The following is an 18,168-nucleotide window of genomic DNA, read 5'->3' as shown; positions in this document are numbered from 1 at the left end:
ATTCTTATTGATCTTAAAAAATATTTTAATTAGACCCCATTTAAAAAAGTCATTAAACTACTAAAATTTTTAAATTTTATTAGAACCCCAAAACTTAATCTCAGCATCCCCAGTGACAAATATTCTTATGTTGGATCACAAAACAATATGTAAAACTAAACCTTTAGTTAGACAGGTTTACAAATGAAATTTTCCTACCATTTCAACTACCTACTAAAATATTGCGCTAATTTTTTATTTTTATTTTTATTTTATCCTCAATCAGTATGAATGTCATGCAGTTGGCTGGAATAGAATAAGCTATTAATTAGATCGCTGGAATAAATTAGAGAAATAATAGAATTATGTAATTTGATTCATTGAATCGTTATTCAGTAGAAATAGAATAAAGGAGTAAAATAAATTAATAATAATATTATATTATTTGATAGGATAGAATAATAAAAAAGAATAGATAAGTAATAGATCACAAATGATAATTTTATCTTTAGAAATAAAAATATTTTATATATTATTAATACATTGTAAAAATATTTATATTATATTATATTTTGCATTAAATTAAATCATTAGTAAAAATAAAATATAGTTAACAAAATAATTTATATATTATTAATTATTTATTTTAATATTAATTATATAAATATTTTGATAAAAATTATAGAAAAGCATATTATTTATCTTCGTGTTAATATACAATATTAATACTATTGAACATTATATAAGGTCTTATCTTGTATCTATTTTGTTTATTATTTATTTCATTTTGAACTATTGTTTCTTCTCACTATTGTAATTTTCAGATTCTGACAACAAACTCTATTGCCTCCACTGTTGTTCTTGGTGATGACTTATCCTGAATTATGTGGGTGCTCATCAAAACCAAAATCATCATTTAATTCTTTTTTTCTCATCTTAATTTTTCTTAAAATTCATAAGTGAGGATTCACAATTATAAATATATATATATATATAGTGATTTCTACCATTGTTTTAATTGTATTTTTTTTTTTCTCTTATCTATTTTTCTCCTCAAACTATTTTCTTTCTCTTTTAACGACTCATCTTCTCCGTCTAATCCTTTCTATGATTCAAATCCAATTACAATAGTCAACCATCAGGGACATCGTCGTCCACCATTTCAATTGCGACAAATGCCTCATATTTAAACTATTTTTTCATTTTTTTGTGTTCCCCCTTATTTTTAAGCTATCTGTTAAAAAATTAGTAAGAAAGCTTATTCTCTAAATTTATTTTACATATCTATTGTTGGAAATGGATTTTTTTTTCCTGAAATTTGATGGAGAGGAGAAGAGAATGATGTGTTAAATTAAAAATAAAAATAAGAGGCAACAGAATTCGATTCTAGTTTTATTTTTCAAATTCAAAAATTTGATGCAAGTAAGGAAGAAGAAAATGATGAGTAAAATTAACAAGATATAGGGTGAAATTGTGTAAAGCAAAATGTTGCTATTACTTCCATTGATGAATAAACTGTTCTTAGTGCCTTCCATTGAATGATGATTTGGTAAATTTGGAAAATAGGAAAGAAATAGGATTTTGTTGAATAATTCGTTGGCTGAATCAAATTCAAGTTTCATTGTTGATCCAAGAATAAGGGAAAATGTCTATTCTAATGAAACAATGTGTAAGTGACAACCATGTCTAGACTAAGATTTTAATTTGAAATTATACGGAGAAATATGAACAGGACATGTTAAAATAAGTTTTGATTTTTTTTTTTTACCACGTTAAATTGTTATCATGTTACTTATAGTTATTACTTGCTCACTCTAAAAAATGGCGCTGATTATATTGTTTTATTTTTTTCTAGAGGTATCAAATTACTTAATTTCACATTTGAGAGCGATTGGATAGGATTTTTTGCTTTATTTATTTGACAATACTGATATTAGAAAGTATTTATTGTAACTTTGATTGAGACATCAACAATTTTGAGTGTTATTGAAAATATAGTCAATTAGTTTGAATTCAATTAATTTATTATGTCAATTTGTTTTTCCTTAAAAAATTAGATCAAATTATTTTATTTAATTAAAATAAGTAAAATTATAATATTTAAAATAATAAAATGTAGTCACTTTCCTAAAAATTTAATTGGTGGAACAATGATTCCCACATCAAGTATGCTAAAATACATTAACTTTTCTAAGAATGGAACATTCCTTTAGGAGTTACCTTTCCTCAGCCATGAGAATGTGTTGAGGGGAGGTCGAACTCTCTCTTGGGAGACGTCTTTAAACTATTGTCCGCTTGGGAGCCAACAAACCCCTCAAGGAAAGATGTTGTCTATGTGTTGGGGTTTTATTCCCAACCTCCATGAAGAGTCATGAACGATTAGGCCAAGTGGCACCACAATTACAAAGTAAAGGCTATATATGCCTTGGTCGGTGGTTTGAGTTCTATCACAAAATCAATTGAATGATGTGCAAATATATACAATCGTCACTAGTGAGTAACGAGTACAGTTTTCTATAGGCATTGTTTATGAAAGAAAAAAATTAAATTATTAAATAACAAGTTGGTGATGAAAATAAATAAAACGAATTTAGTAAATAATTTACCTAATTTAAAATCCCTAAATGCACAATGAGAAATGAAAGCAAATAACATAGAATACAAATCAACAAAACACAAGATTAAATTAATATTACATGAATGAGCTAGATTAATTACTTTCCTTAATTTAAAAATATTAAAACCATCGTTAACAATGTTACATCAATTCACTGGCAAATTGGTTATTTATTAACCCAGAATAAGAAGTGATAAAATCAAAATTTCAACATTCTCTTTAGTATATTTATATGAGCAATTTGCATATTTCATGAGGTAACAATACTGTTAAATACCATTACTTATTTAATTTTTGAGAAATCAAACATTCACTATTTAAATATTGTCTCTTAATTATCATATTGTTCAGATTAAATAAGTAGCTCAAATGTTTTTCAATATTAATTATGCAGGAGCAAATATGAGCATGATTTTATTTGAATTGGTAAACAAAATAATGCCCAGAACAACATTAATACAATTAACCTAACTTCAACAAAATTAAGCCATAAACATTGAATTGAAAGCAAAAGAATAAATTGCAATACTTGAACAAAAGTAAAAGAATAGAAGAAACAAATTAGAAGCCTATATTGTCTACTTCTTTGATTAGTGTTGCTCCTCCTTTGCTTCGTTGCAAAAATATTCTCTCAATTCGGATTCTGACAACTCTCAAAACCTTCCTGCTTTGCTTCTCTAAAACTTATGTTTCTTCTCTCAAGTGTAGTGCTCAAGAAGTGGGAAGAAAATCCAGATATGGGATGAATGAGGGATGGATGTCCTATTTATAGTGGAGTAGCCCCAACATCCCATACTAATAATATCATGGGAATCCCTTGAAAATCTCACTTGTGTGGCCGACCCTTGAGTAGTGGAAGAAGAGTGGATGAATTTGTTTTTTTTTGGAGGAGGAAGATGCCGTCCCCCTCCACTGGTAGTTGTCGTCACTGAAGAAAGGGTCTTGCGAACTATTTTACCTTTGGATGGACGGCTTGGGCCACCTTGTGGATGGTTTGTGCCTCCATCTCCTTAGTGGGCTGTCCAAGGTGTTATTTTTCCTTTAGAGTTGAGCCCAAATGGATTCCAAAGCCCAATAAACATTTTTGGGGCTTCCAGAGATATAAACATATCAACCCAGCACTCGACTTCCTGCTGTCTTTTCCCAATGAGTCCATTTATTCCCTCAACGTATTTAGCATAAAATTAATTAAAATAACACATTTTTACAATATTAAATTTATATAACAGATAAAAACTACCAAAAAAAGTGTTATCAACAACCCAGAATTTACATAATTTATATGTTAAAAAGTGCTAGAAATAACTCTAGATTTTAGAGTTATAAAATAGGTGCACACATTTTTCATGATTGTTATTGTACGCGATACTAACGCTTCTCTCCCGAGCTCTGGGAGATAACAAGCTCTTTATTTAGTAATCGAACTTAAATCGACATCTTTTCTTATAATGAAATGTTATGCAATCATAAGCAAAACAACACATGTCAGTACAATTCATATAAAATTAAAGTAAGTAAGAAATAACAAGCAGAACACCTATTTGGTTCAAAAGACAGAATACTTAAACTAGTAGATTTCTCGATCCTTACCCATTATAGGCTCATATGGATCGAGTTCGGTTTAAGGGAATACATGTCCTTATCACTATACGGAGATAAAAATCTCACGAAGACATAAGTATAAATATATCCCGGAAGCGATCTATTATCCTATACGGAGGTGAAAACCTTAAGAAGGACTAGTTTCTCACTTCCACTTAAAGAGTAGGACCGAGCGATTATGTAATGCAATATGGAAAAATATTTAAAGACTCGAACCAACAAAGCAAGTATCATGACCAAGATCACGAAGATAACAGATAAAATGCAATTAAAGAATCGTATTTTAAATCAAATTTTTAATTTTAAACGAAAAGACATAAATTAATCAATTTACGGCTTGACTCTCTCGGAGTCCCCAATGGAGTCGCCAAGCTGTCGAAACCCCTTTTTTTTGAAAAAAACGGGTTTCGACAATGTTCATTATGGCTGTCTATGGGATAATGAATTTAAATTCCAAGTGAACATACTATATAAACAATATAAACAGGGAAAAACATTTCACAAAAACCTGCCAAAACCGCTTATTAGCATCACGATACTTGCAACTTACAAGTTCTCCTTTACGCCAATAAGTGAATGCAATAACAATCTGTCAACAAATTTTAAGAGTAATTAGCTAAAAAAAAATATAGCAATTGTTGTGCATTGATTACATTAAGAAAAAAAAAATTGAAACATTAACCTTTAAATCTTAAAACCTTAACCTTATTAATATGAAAAATTAGTTACTTATAGTAAAATAAATAAACCCTCCCAAAAATGTCCACTACGATAAAAAAAGAACACGGTCTTGAGCAACTAACAATGTAAGGTAGACCAGCCAACATACCAAAGGCTTCATTAGCTGCCACAGACGGATCTTTGCTTTATAATGTCGCTATTAAAGATTTAGATTTCACTTTGTAATACCAATTATTTCCATATAGAGAGGAAGAACCATCAATTTCGAAAATCATGCCCCATGGAATCAAGTTTTCTTGTATTTAGATTATGCTAAGAGCTTCTAGGAGTTAGGTTTTTAGGAGTCCAAGTTGGTTATTTTCTTATGTACTGTTTAGTCTCCAATAAAACAATAGTTTTGAGATGTATAAGAATGAATCTAGCAATCATTGTAACTACCTGTGTTCTCTTAATAATATCAAGCTTTAGTTTAATAAAGTATTAAATTATTTGGTTTACAAAAATGAATTGTTTGCAGCATTGTCTACTACTCCCTCTGTTTTGCAACATCATTCGCAAGTAGCAGTTCATAGCACCTGAAAGTCTTCTTTGAGACTAATTTTTCCCTTCTTTGCAATCTAAATCATATTTCTTTTTATAATTTCATGATAATGGTTAACCAATAATCCCATATTCACATATGAATACACACCAGCCAAACCCATCAAGTCAGAAACTAACCTATGATCTTCCTGTTGCCACCAGAGTTTCCAGCAACTTTGTCTCTTCAAATCAAACTTTTTTTTGTCAAACCTCAATCAAATCAAATCTAATTCAACCATTATGGCATTATCACTAAATAAACCCCAATAATACCCAATTTCTACTCATAACTGACCATAAAATCTAAGTAGTTTAACATTTCCCCAAATCTCTCCTGCATCAGTTGGAATCATATCTTCACATCACTCCTCATAACAACGGACATTCATCATTATCTAAATGTTAATAAAAAAATATGAGGCCTATTCTCGAGATCATGAAGCAAGAAGGATGCCAGAAGACTAGCAGAAGAAGAAACCTAACCACCAGTACTGTTTTTAATGGTTAAATTCTGCTATTAGACCCTGTACTTTGCGTAAGTCTTGGATTTAGTACTTGTACTTTAATTTTGTCATTTTCAGTCCCTGTACTTTTAGCTATTAAATTCATTAAGCTAAGTTCTATTATTTTAAAATTTTGATGTGTCAAACATATTATCGCATGTGTAATGTTATGTTTGTTTTGTTATTTTCATATATTACTCACAAAAAATCAGTGAAAAGATTTAACAACTGTCGTTTGTATTAAGAGTGAAACTTTGAAATTCAAAAAATATAGCCACTAAGAATGATCTAATTGATGAACATGGACTAAATTTATAAATTTTACGCATAATATGGGACTAATGACATAATTTAACCAAACAGATTTAATTGCTACCATTGGGTTAGGACTAAAATTGATCAAATTAAAGGACAGGTACTAAATACACAACTTACACAAAGTACAAGGTCTAATAGCAAAATTTGACCCTTTTTAAACCAATCAATGTGTTCAAATCGTACTTTTTTCATGGAAGTAAACCTGAAATTACCCAGAAGGGTGGACTTTGGGACAATCATAGGGTATGCAACAAAAGTACTTCCTGCACTGAATCTATCTCAAAAGCACACTGAAAGCTAAAATTTAAGACTTACTCCATGTAATCAGCACCCTAAACTTATACTTAACAAGTAAAAAGATTGATAATTACCTTATCACGGCTCTTTTTATGCATTATAGCATTTCTCTTTAGCGTTTCTGCAGATATCATTCGCTCTGCGAAATTAGAAGTGATCTGAAACAAGAGCAAAAAGTATATGTATTAACTAAGGTTCATGCATTGTAGCAATTAATTGTACATGGATAACCCAGTCAAAGAATCACAATTCGCTAAATTGGAACTTAAACCAGATGAAAGAATGCTGACAAGTAAACCAGGAAGTTTATCTTACAACACAACTGAACATTAGCATTTTGAATTCAAGCAACACATATCAACATTTTCAGTTTCATTTATGAATTTAAACAACGTTGAAAAACATTCAGCTTTTGTGATAATTGATGGATAGAATGAAGATTCAGAGGTCTAGTGCTCTACGTTCCAATAGAGTGACGGCTTGACATAAACAGACACACAACTGGTAGGCCAATTTGCACAAATTTATATTTAAGCAGTACTGTAAAATATCACACTTGGCAAGTGAACGATGACGGGGCAAGAGCAATGTTTCCTATTTCTTCTTCAAATTCTGTTTGAGATTATACAGGGTAGAGGGTTTATGGCTTAGGTACATCATATCTACTCTTCTCTTATCCTCCCAACCACAGTTCTTCAGAAAAAAAAATGACAATAGCAGGACTTGTGATACACAGGTTTAACAGGTCTTTTACCAACTTAATCTTAACATAAACATTGTCTTTAGATTGAGAAATGCAACTCACATGTGCAGTAAACATATGACACGTGGAGTTCATACGGTAAGCAAAGTAGTTGAAAGTAAAATTTGTTGTAATTTGTTTCTTCATGAAAAGCTCAAAAGGCATTTAAGAAAAACAAAATGAAAAATAAACTAGCTATTTTAGGTACATCTAACTATTGGAAAATTTGTATTGATAAAGGGATTGTAAGAATAAACTCAACAGCACCACAAAAAAAAAAAAATCTATTACTCTGCACTAGGAATAAACAGGCTTAAATGCTGAATGAAAAACCTACAAGCCTAACTGCATTTAAGATGGAGGAAACACGTTACTGACATCTAAATCAATATAACCACAGTGAACAAAATATAGAAAAAGGAGAAATTTAGCAACCTGATTACAAAGTGGTTCTAATTGCAAACTCTCCACTGTGATTTGCCTTCTGACCTTAACTTTATTAACTCGACCAAGATTTTCAATCTATGGCTTGCGATCTGCAACGGCCTAAAACCAAAGGGCAATAGAGAGACACTTATATTTCATATAGACATATAAAAACTGCTAAAAAAAACAACTGAAACAAACTTAGCCATCTGAAGATTTTCATGCAGGAACATATTTTGATAAGGCAAATTACTAAGTTGGAAATGGCTGTAGGATGTAAATTTTCTTGGACAGACAGGATATAAAGAGTGACATATCTCTTAATTACTTCTACTTTCTTCAGCCAGCATTTATAATATTGTTACAAACATTAGTTGATCACCTTGTTTCAGTAGATATATCATGGGTACATTGTCTATTTCTATTTTTTTTCTTGGTTTTTTTCTTTTTCTTTTTCTTCTTTTATTATCACCTTGTTTAAAAGGTTTATCCTTTTTAACTTGTAGCAAAGATTTTTCTTTTGTAAAAAGATGTTTAAAAGACCATCTACCATAATAATAAATACCAAAAAGCTTTGAAGTTATTTTATCTTCTAGTTTAACAGGGAACTCATTTATGCTCACAATAATATATTCCTGTAGGAAATTCCTTGAGCTGACTAATTCCATGTGTAACAAACCTGTCAGCAATTTGTTTTAAATGCTTTGTTTTCTTCCAGCATTTTCAGAAAGACTAATAAATCGTCTATTTAAATAAATAAAAAAACTTTTAACTTCTCAAAAGAAAGAATCCATCTATCTATGAATATTCAATGAGCATTACATGTTGAAAGGCATAACTGCCCATTACTACCGTTGCTGAAGTGCAACTAATGTCTGTCAATAGTTTTGACTCTTCAATTAGCTCTATTTACCAAAAACTTTTATTTACATTCAAATTGACCATAATATTTGCATGTTTTGCCTGGTTTCTAAGCACATCTTTTCTAAAAAGAATCAAATATCCATCAGAGGCAAAATTTTGATTAAGGCATTTATAGTCTGGCATCTCTGACCTATCATCTGGATTACAACTACCAAGAAATGGCACTGTGTAATAGAAAACTAGCTCAATTAGATTGACAAAACTTAATTAAACTAATGCGGAAATGCAGCAAAGCTATCAATATTGTTAAAAGAAAATACCGAGGGACACATTAAGTGGTTTTCACGCCCAGTAACACACTCAGTAATATCGATGCCAAGCTGCTTTAGTTTATGCTTCAGAATCTGTAAGCTAGACGTATCCGAGGGCTGGTCTTCCAAGTCTTGAGAATAAGCTTAGAAATAAACAAAAAGGAATTCTGGTAAGCCTTCCAGTAAGTACAATTTAATGCACCTATATAAGTGTCAGCACGCATAAACACATAAATACCTCTTCTCTTATTTGGCTTTTTTAAGAAAAAAAATAAACAATCAAGCAACAACCTTTTTTCCCTACAGAAAATAAAAAATACCTGGAGAGGGAGAAGAAACACTGGGAGAAGTAAGAGAAGAAAACCCATTAGTCCTGAGCCAGAAAGAACGGTTTTTGGGGATGGGTTTGGAAGAAAGAGAGGGAAGGAGGCGTTTAGAGGGGGTGGAGAAGTGTTCAGGAGAAAGGGTTTGAGGCAGCAGATGGGAAGGGATGAAGTGTTTGGAGGTCTTGAAAATGGTAGTTTTGGATGCAAAAGAGGAGAGATTGCGGAGGAGGAGATGGAGGCGTTGATTGTGGGAAGGAAGACGCAGCATCACTCAGTGTGTGTGATATCTTTTCTGTATGTTTACACAAACACTCGTATGCTAGTTTGGCCGCCCGCCTGGTTTTCCCTCTTCCAGTAAGTGTTTAGGGGTTCTTGTGCTTTTCTTAGGATTAGGGGCATTCTTTTATGGGTTACTATTATTCATACGGATAATATTGGATTATCTATAAACTTTTTCAGTCACCCCTATATCCAAAATTCAACAAACTAGTCCCTCTCTCCAAAGATTAGAATAATTTAATGTTGTCAATTTCAAAACTAAGCAAGAAAATGCAATAAATAAGACGTTTTCCATCTAAAATCCTCATATATAGGTAAAGAAAAAAAAAACCTTATTTCCAAATGTCAAGTTTCTATTCGTTCATGTAATTTAATTTTAAAATATTATTTCAATAAAATAGAAAAACACAAAATCACATTCTTACCAAGCTAACTTATTTACCCACCACCAATAGCCCTTTAACCAAACCTCAACAATAGACTAATTAACTAAACAATAATGAAAATAAAAGAAAAGACCAACTTTAAAATAAAATAAAAAAAAAAACATTTGAACCCCGTTGACAAATATAAGATGCGGGAAAATTTTAATTAAACCCTCTCAAATTTTACAAAATTCTTATTATACATTTTAATTAAGTTCCACTAAAATATTTAAAAATTCTCTTTAATCTCACAGAAAATTTAATTTTCTTATTAGACCTTCATTTTAAAAAAAACATTAAACTCCTAAAATTTTTAAAAATTTTACTAGTCCTCCCAAAATTTATTCTCAAATCTGTCACTGACAAATATTCTTATGTTCAAGGATGACATAACAATATACAAAACTAAACCTTTTGTTAAACAAGTTTACAAATGAATTTTTCCTACCATTTCAACTGCCTACTGAAATATTGTGCTAATGTTTTTTTCTTTTTTTCCAAAATCAATATGAATGTCATGCAGTTGAGTATTCTTTGAGTCTCCTCAGCAGCCATGGAAGGGGGTAGGTGTGTTCAACTTTCACTTTCGATCTTATCTTCGTCTATTTCTGGTGCTGTGGTAAGAGAGATTCAACATTTTAATGCTTGCTAAAATAGAATAAGCTATAAATTAGAGAAATAATAGTATTACGTAATTTGATTTATTGAATAGCTATTCGATAGGAATGGAATAGAAAAGTAAAATAAACTAATAACAATATTATATTGTCTGATAGGATAGAATAATAACAATGAATAGATAAGTAATATATCACAAATGATAATTTTTCCTTTAGAAATAAAAAATATTTTTATATATTATTAATATATTGTAAAAATATTTAAATTGTATTATATTTTATATTAAATTAAATTATTAAAATAAAAATATAATTAACAAAATGATTTATTTTCATTATTAATTATATATATGTTTTGATAAAATATATATAAATTATATATCTTCATATTAATATACAATATTAATACCTATTAAACATTATATAAGTTAATAATTATTAAATGCTATCTTATATCTATTTTGTTTCATTTTTAAGTTTTCTCTTTCTATTTTCTCTATGCAATTTTTCTTTTACGCTCTAATGAATATTTATTTCATCTATTTTCACAAAATATTGTGATTTTTAAATTCTGACAATAATCTCTATTGCTTCCATTGTTGTTCTTGGTGAAGATTTATCGTATTATACGAGTGTTCACCAAAACCAAAATGATCATCCAAACTTTTTTTTCATCTTAATTTTTCCTAGTGAGTATCCACAAATATATATATAGAGAGAGAGAGAGGCGAAGCCAGAAAATTTTTTTAGGGGGGGACGGATGAAATTTTAATTTTTTATAGTTTATATTTGTAACGCCCCTTACCCGATACCGTTGCCGGAGTCGAGCACAAGGCACTACTAAACTTATTTGAGCACTTAATCAAATTTAGATAATTTATATAATACTTTTCAGACAAGCTGTCCAACTGTGTCATAGTTGCTAAATAATTCATATCTCGAGTTATAAAACTCGAAATCCAAATCCGTAAATTTTCTCTGAATTTATACTCATATATCTACTTACCAATTTTTTCTAGAATTTTGGTCAAGCCAATTAGTACAGTTTATTATTTAAAATCTCCCTGTTTCAGGGTTTGACTACTCTGACCTTTGTGTATTACGAATCAGATATCTCTCTGTACAGAGCTTCAATGACTATGCCGTTTGTCTCTAATAAAACTAGACTCAATAAGGAATCTGTACATATAAAGTATGACTTCTAATTATCTTTGTAAAATTTATGGTGAATTTCAAAGTCAGAACAGGGGATCCAGAAATCGCTCTGGCCCTGTTTCACAAAAATTTAAACATCTCATAAAATATAGCTCATATACCTGTTTTGCTTCTTCCATATGAAAATAGACTCATCAAGATTCGATTCCATAATTTATTCATTATTTAATTCCATTTCTACTATTTTTAGTGATTTTTCAAAGTCAAACTACTGCTACTTACCAAAAACTGTTTTAGTACAAATATTGTTAACTAGTTTATAACATCTTTACTTCAATTCATTCAAACTCTATACATGCCATATAAATCTTTAAATATAAAACAAAAACTACCGAATTGATCTGAATAGTGTGCCCTGTTGTGTTGATCCGATCTACCCACTTCACTTCAAGTCAATCTACATAAAATATTAAACACACACAAGTAAGCTTATTGAAGCTTAGTAAGCTCATAGGCATATAAACACAAATCATATCAAATATCATACACAATCATATATCTATTAGTTTAACTATTTCATCCTCCAAATCACAATTTCATTAATAACTCATTGGAATAATTTCCATATGGCAACTCACAATTTAACTCCCTTAGGCCCATTTCTCATTTACTTCATTGTCAAATTAGGGAACAACAAGGGAATTGAGTGCTTCATTATCACATTGCCATAGTAAACCATGGACTTTCACATTGATACGCATCACACACCGAAGCCATAGCCTTGCCATGGTCTTACACGGTTCACATATCATACCGAAGCCATATCCTAGACATGGTCTTATACGGAATCACATTATCACATTATACCGATGCCATAGCCCAGCTATGGTCTTATACGGAGTCACATTATCACATTGCACCGATGCCATAGCCCAGCTATGGTCTTAAACGGGCACACTTGTCACATATGTTTCGTCAACTCATCAGGGTCACAGAATAGAAGCACTCAAATCCATTGTTCCTACTAATTTGTACTTTTAGTTACACATTATTCATTAGTTAATGCAAATTGATAGTATTCATCAACAATAAAATACTTTAACAATCATAATATTTTCATATCAAAACATTGAACTTTGCCATATGAACTTACCTGGACTAATTTGTAAAAGTCGTAGAAATTGTGGACTATTCTTGAATTTTCTCCTTTCCACGATTCGATTCGTTTTCTTGATCTATAATTATAAAATCATTCCTTCATTAGCATCCATTTCAATTCTATTTCACTTCACAATTTATGCTGTTCAAATTTCGAAATTGCACTTTTACCCCAAAATTTACAATTTTCACAATTTAGTCCTTCTCAATTCACCCATCAATTGAACTAATTTTTCTCAATTAACACTTTATTTTATCATTATAAACTATTTCAAAACCTTTTATATTCTTAATTTCAACAGAAACCTTCAATTCACAACTTTTTCACAATTAGGTCCTAAATATCATTTCCTATCAAAATCACTTAATAAAACCACCTTAATATAAAATTAGAACTTAAATTTCATAATAATTCATCATAAAATTCCCTTATACATCCAGGGTAACTTCCAATTTCACCCATAAAATCAAAAACTAATGAATTCTACAAGTGGACCTAATTGTAAAAGTCATAAAAACATAAAAATTATCAAAAAAAGTAAGAATTAAACTCACATGATGTAAAATATGAAAAACCAGCTTTCTCCAGACCTTCTATGGCGTTTTAGCTGAGAAAATATGAAGAAATGTCTAGATTTTTCAATTACATCATTATTTAACTATTACCTTTTATGCTATTTCCAATTTTGCCCCTTGTTCACATTGTTTTCTTGCTTATTTCATACCCAAACCGTCCAGCCATTAACCTTTGGGTCTAATTGCTCTTTAAATCCATCTTTTTAAATACTTAAGCTATTTACTCACAATTTAACAAATTTTGCTCTATTTTCAATTTAGTCCTTTTTAATTAATTAGCCATCCAAACGTTAAAATTTTCTAACGAAACTTTAATACTAACTCAATGACACTCCATAAATATTTATAAAAATATTTATAGCTCGATTTTCAACTTTGAGGTCTCGATACCTCATTTTTGACCTGTTTGACCTAATAAATTCTTTTAATTCACTAATTTCACCATTTCACAAATTCTTCTAAATTCTTACTTGACTCATAAATATTAAATTACTATCTTGTTCAATCTTATTTGTCAAATTTAGTGATCTCAAATCACCATTTCTGACACCACTGAAAATTAGGCCGTTACAATATTTTTATAATTTATAAAGGATTAAATTGAATTTTTATAATTTTAGGGGGGAGCAAAGTGGAATTTTACCTTTACTAATTTAAAATTTTTAAAAAATTTCAATGGCCTAAAATAAAAATTTTCATTTTAGGGGGGCCGGGGCCCATGCCAGCCCCCCTGGCTACGCCCCTGTGTATATAGTGACTTCCACCATTGTTTTCATTACATATATTTTTTTCTCTTATCATTTCCTCTCCCCAAACTATTTTCTCTCTCTTTTAATCACTATTCTTCTCCATCTAATCCTTTCCATGATTCAAATCCAATTACAACCCCCAACCATCAATGGCGTCGTTGTCCATCATTTCAGTTGCAACAAATGTCTCGTATTTAAACTATTTTCTCATTTTCTTGTGTTCTACCCCCTTATTTGTATGTTATATACTAAAAAATGGATAAGAAAGCTCCCTCTCAAATTTCATTTTACATGTTTACTATTGGGAATTTGGTTTGATTTTTTTTAAAAATTGATGGAGAGGAGAAGAGAACGATGTGTTAGATTAAAATAAAAACAAGAGGCAACAGAACTAGAGGTGATCATGAGCCGGGTTCGCGCTGGACATCAATAGAATTTTATGCCTGTTTTCTAGGCCCAACTCGACCAAAAAATGGACTTAAATTTTGTTAAAGTCCAATCCGGACAAAAATGCTAAAACTCAAACCAAGCCCACCCGTTTAAAAGTTTTTTATACTATTATTTTTATATAAAAATAAATTTTAAAAAGTATAATATGTCAAATATACTAAAACATTAAAACAAATGTTTCCCAACATATTGAAATTAAATTAAAAATTATTTATAGTTAAATAAGACTATGATAGGTGCAATTTAGCAAGCAAATACCTCTAAAATAGTAGCAAAATTAACAATAAAATAATAGTTATACGATATTCGAACAATAACAACAAAATAATATTAATATAATAGCGAAGCGACACCAAAACAAAAGTAAAAACAGTGAAAATAGTAGCAAAAAAGCAGTTTTTTTTTCCTTTCTAAATTCGGGTTAGGCCTGTGCTGAAAAAAGTTTTTTGCCCAAATCTATTTGTAATACCTTGAAAATTTTTATAGTAAGATATTATCCTTGATATAGTAAAATAAGGAAATAAAGTGACAAAAAGGGAAATTTTGAGTTATGTCAATATTGATAAGTATATTATGATATATTAATTCAAGAAAGGACTAAATTATAAAAGTGAGAAAAGTTTTGTTGCACAAGAGTAAATATTCATAATTTGAGGGGTTAAAGTGTAAATATGAAAAAGTTGAAGGACCAATTGTGTAAATAATTTAAGAGTGGAATGATCTAGAAACTAAGGAAAATGGATGAATTAGGACCAAATTGAATAGATGAAGAACTATGAGGGACTAAATTGTAATTTTACCAAATTAAATGATGACTCAAGGATGGAATTTTAAAAGATAATGAAGGGCAAAATGGTCAATTGGAAGAGAGAGAAATCTAGAAAGTAATAATGATCCTAGAGATATTTTGATATTTTATAATTATTTAATTAGATAAATATTATTTTATTAATACTTTAATAAGATATTTTATTATTATTTTATTAGTATATAAAGAAAGAAAGATGAGAAATTCTCATCCATATTTTCCCATGCACTAATGTGAGAGAAAGAGAGGAAGAAAGAAAATTTTGCTTTCTTTACAATTTGGTCTTTTTACCAAAAATTCACCATTTTCACCCAAAAATCAAATGAATTTCCATAGCTATCAAGAGACAAAAATGTTAAGGAGAGCATGGGGAGTTAGAATATCAAGTTGGATTCAAGAAATAGAAGCTTGAGGAGAGAGAAAATCAAGTTAAAGATTAGTATCAATAGAACAAGGTAAGTATATCAAGATTTCAATATGTTTTTAAGTTTGTTATTATTGACAAAGCATGGAAATAATGTTATAGTAGAGTTTTCTTACATAAGGTCCTTTGTTTTTGATATGTTAGTGAAGAGAAAATAAGAGAAAGTGATGAGAAATGGTGTAGAAAAAGAAAATAAGGGTGTTATAACATGGTAATTAATAGCTTGCACAAAAACAGTTTGGACAGCAGCAGTAGACTAACTTTGAAAAATCACCATAAATTGTAGAAATCGAATTAGAAGATGAAAAAGAATATTTAATTAAATCTTATTGAGTATAGTTTCTCATAGAAGAAATAGTGTAAGCAATGGATTTGTAAATTTTGAGATATAATGAATTTTGTGAGACAAGGTCAGAATGAATTCGGGTTCCCCTGTTCGACTTTGAAAAATCATAAAAATTGAATAAAAATAATTAGGGATTAAATTTATATTTATAAAATCCTGAATGAGTATATTTTAAGAGAAATAAACAAGAACATCATTTGAATCCTGTATGAGGAGATAATTAATTTTTAGTGAAGAGGGGTCGAACTGTCGGATGCAAAGAAACAGGGGTAACTTTAAAGAATAAACTGTACTTATTGGTTAAACCAAAAATTCTGAAATTTTTATGGTAAGAATATATATGAGTCTAGATTCAGAGAAATTTATTGGATATTAATTTTGAGTTCTATAGATCCAGATATAAATAATTTAGTAACTATGATGCAGATAGACAGCTTGAATATTCATAAAAGTAAATAATAAAAATTATGGATAATGTTACTTACAAGTGTGTTATCTACATTAAGGATGTGGAATGGAGAGGAGGAGGAGGAAAAATATGTATGAATATTCATCTAGCATGGCTAATTTGCATATTTTAGGCTCAGGGACTAAATTGAATAAAAGTAAAACTTTATGGGAAATTTTGTAAACATGTCAGAAATGACCAAATTGCATGAAATGGATTATTTTATTATTTAAATGACAAAATTGAATGAAATTATTAATTTAGTTCAAGATCGGGGAAAACATGTTTTAGGGATTAAATTGAAAAGTGTTGAAATTATGAAAAATTCTGATATTTTATAGAATTCATGGATTGTTATCAATATATATATGAGAATAATAGCTGGAAATAATGATTAAATTGCAAGAATTTTATTTTCCTGACCCTAAGGATGAAATCATCATTAATTAAAAGTTTAGGGGCAAAATGGTAATTTTGCCTAGAGCATTAATTAAATGCATTAGAATATGAAATGAATGAAAATGATGATCAAATTTATTTATAAAGATCCGGACGACTCAAATATGAGACTTGATCGTGGAAAAGAAAAGATATCAGATTAATGAAATTATAAACATAAACAAGCAATGAGGTAAGTTCGTGTAACTTGAATTATATTCTTAAATGCTTGAGATTGTAAGTTATTTATGTGAATATGATTTGAATGTTCATTGTATGAAAATTTATGAAACATTGATAAATTTGATAAAAGGAGAAGAAATCCCGGTTGAATGAAAGGAAAATTCGATGGATCTCTGAAAAGGAATTGACTGTAAAAAGGATCTAGCCCAGACGGGTGATCCTATCTTGATATAGCCCTCCCGAAAAATATGTGTAAAATGGATTTAGCTCGAACGGGTAATCCGAATTAAGGTCTGAATTTAGCCTGGATTGGTAATTCAGATCCAAGCTCATTAGAGTAATTGTCGTTGCAGGGGATTTAGCCTGGACTGGTAATCCCGACAATACTCTATGAGTTTATATTACAGGGGATTTAGCCTGGATTGGTAATCCCACTGTAAGGATGAGGTTCGCGGGAGTGTGCTCTCTGATATGAAATGTGTAAGACCATGGTTGAAAGATACCATGGCAACTCAGTGTAAGACCATGGTTGAAAGATACCATGGCAACTGATATGAAATGTGTAAGACCATGGTTGAAAGATACCATGGCAACTCGATATGAGATGTGTAAGACCATGGTTGAAAGATACCATGGCAACGTGACATGAAAAGAATAAGACCATGGTTGAAAGATACCATGGCAACATGACAGAAAATGAGTAAGACCATAGTTGAAAGACACTATGGCATCACGTCAAAGATAAATAAGACCGTGGATGGGAGACGCTATAACATCTGTTGAACAATTGATATTCAGGTAAAATGTATTAGATGGCGAATGGTTATATGAAATGGTTGTGTGAAATGTTTACAAAAACTG

General features: G+C 30.0%; 1 protein-coding gene across 6 annotated transcripts; it reads right to left on the bottom strand.

Annotated features, from left to right (window-relative positions):
• Positions 1 to 2,982: 2,982 nt before the first annotated feature.
• On the bottom strand, positions 2,983 to 9,769 carry LOC108452944 (twinkle homolog protein, chloroplastic/mitochondrial-like). 6 transcript variants are annotated; one of them, XR_008282812.1, is made up of 6 exons: positions 9,243 to 9,769; positions 8,932 to 9,065; positions 7,757 to 7,867; positions 6,654 to 6,737; positions 5,600 to 5,643; positions 2,983 to 4,787 (listed from the first exon to the last, which is right to left on the bottom strand). XR_008282812.1 is itself a non-coding variant. In XM_053027847.1 (5 exons), the coding sequence occupies exons 1-5, from the start codon at positions 9,514 to 9,516 to the stop codon at positions 4,745 to 4,747; spliced, it is 591 nt and encodes a 196-aa protein (XP_052883807.1). In that variant the 5' UTR covers positions 9,517 to 9,769; the 3' UTR covers positions 2,983 to 4,744. The 6 variants fall into 6 exon arrangements, 3 of the variants coding, with proteins under 3 accessions (XP_052883807.1, XP_052883808.1, XP_052883806.1); XR_008282811.1 differs by lacking the exon at positions 5,600 to 5,643 and having other exon boundaries at positions 8,932 to 9,124; XR_001866487.2 differs by lacking the exon at positions 5,600 to 5,643.
• Between the last annotated feature and the right edge of the window lie 8,399 nt (positions 9,770 to 18,168).

Source organism: Gossypium arboreum, chromosome 5 (genome assembly GCF_025698485.1).
Source record: "Gossypium arboreum isolate Shixiya-1 chromosome 5, ASM2569848v2, whole genome shotgun sequence".
NCBI classification, from domain to species: domain Eukaryota; kingdom Viridiplantae; phylum Streptophyta; class Magnoliopsida; order Malvales; family Malvaceae; genus Gossypium; species Gossypium arboreum.
Note: the sequence above shows the minus strand (reverse complement) of the source record. Positions and strands in the feature narration are given on the sequence as shown.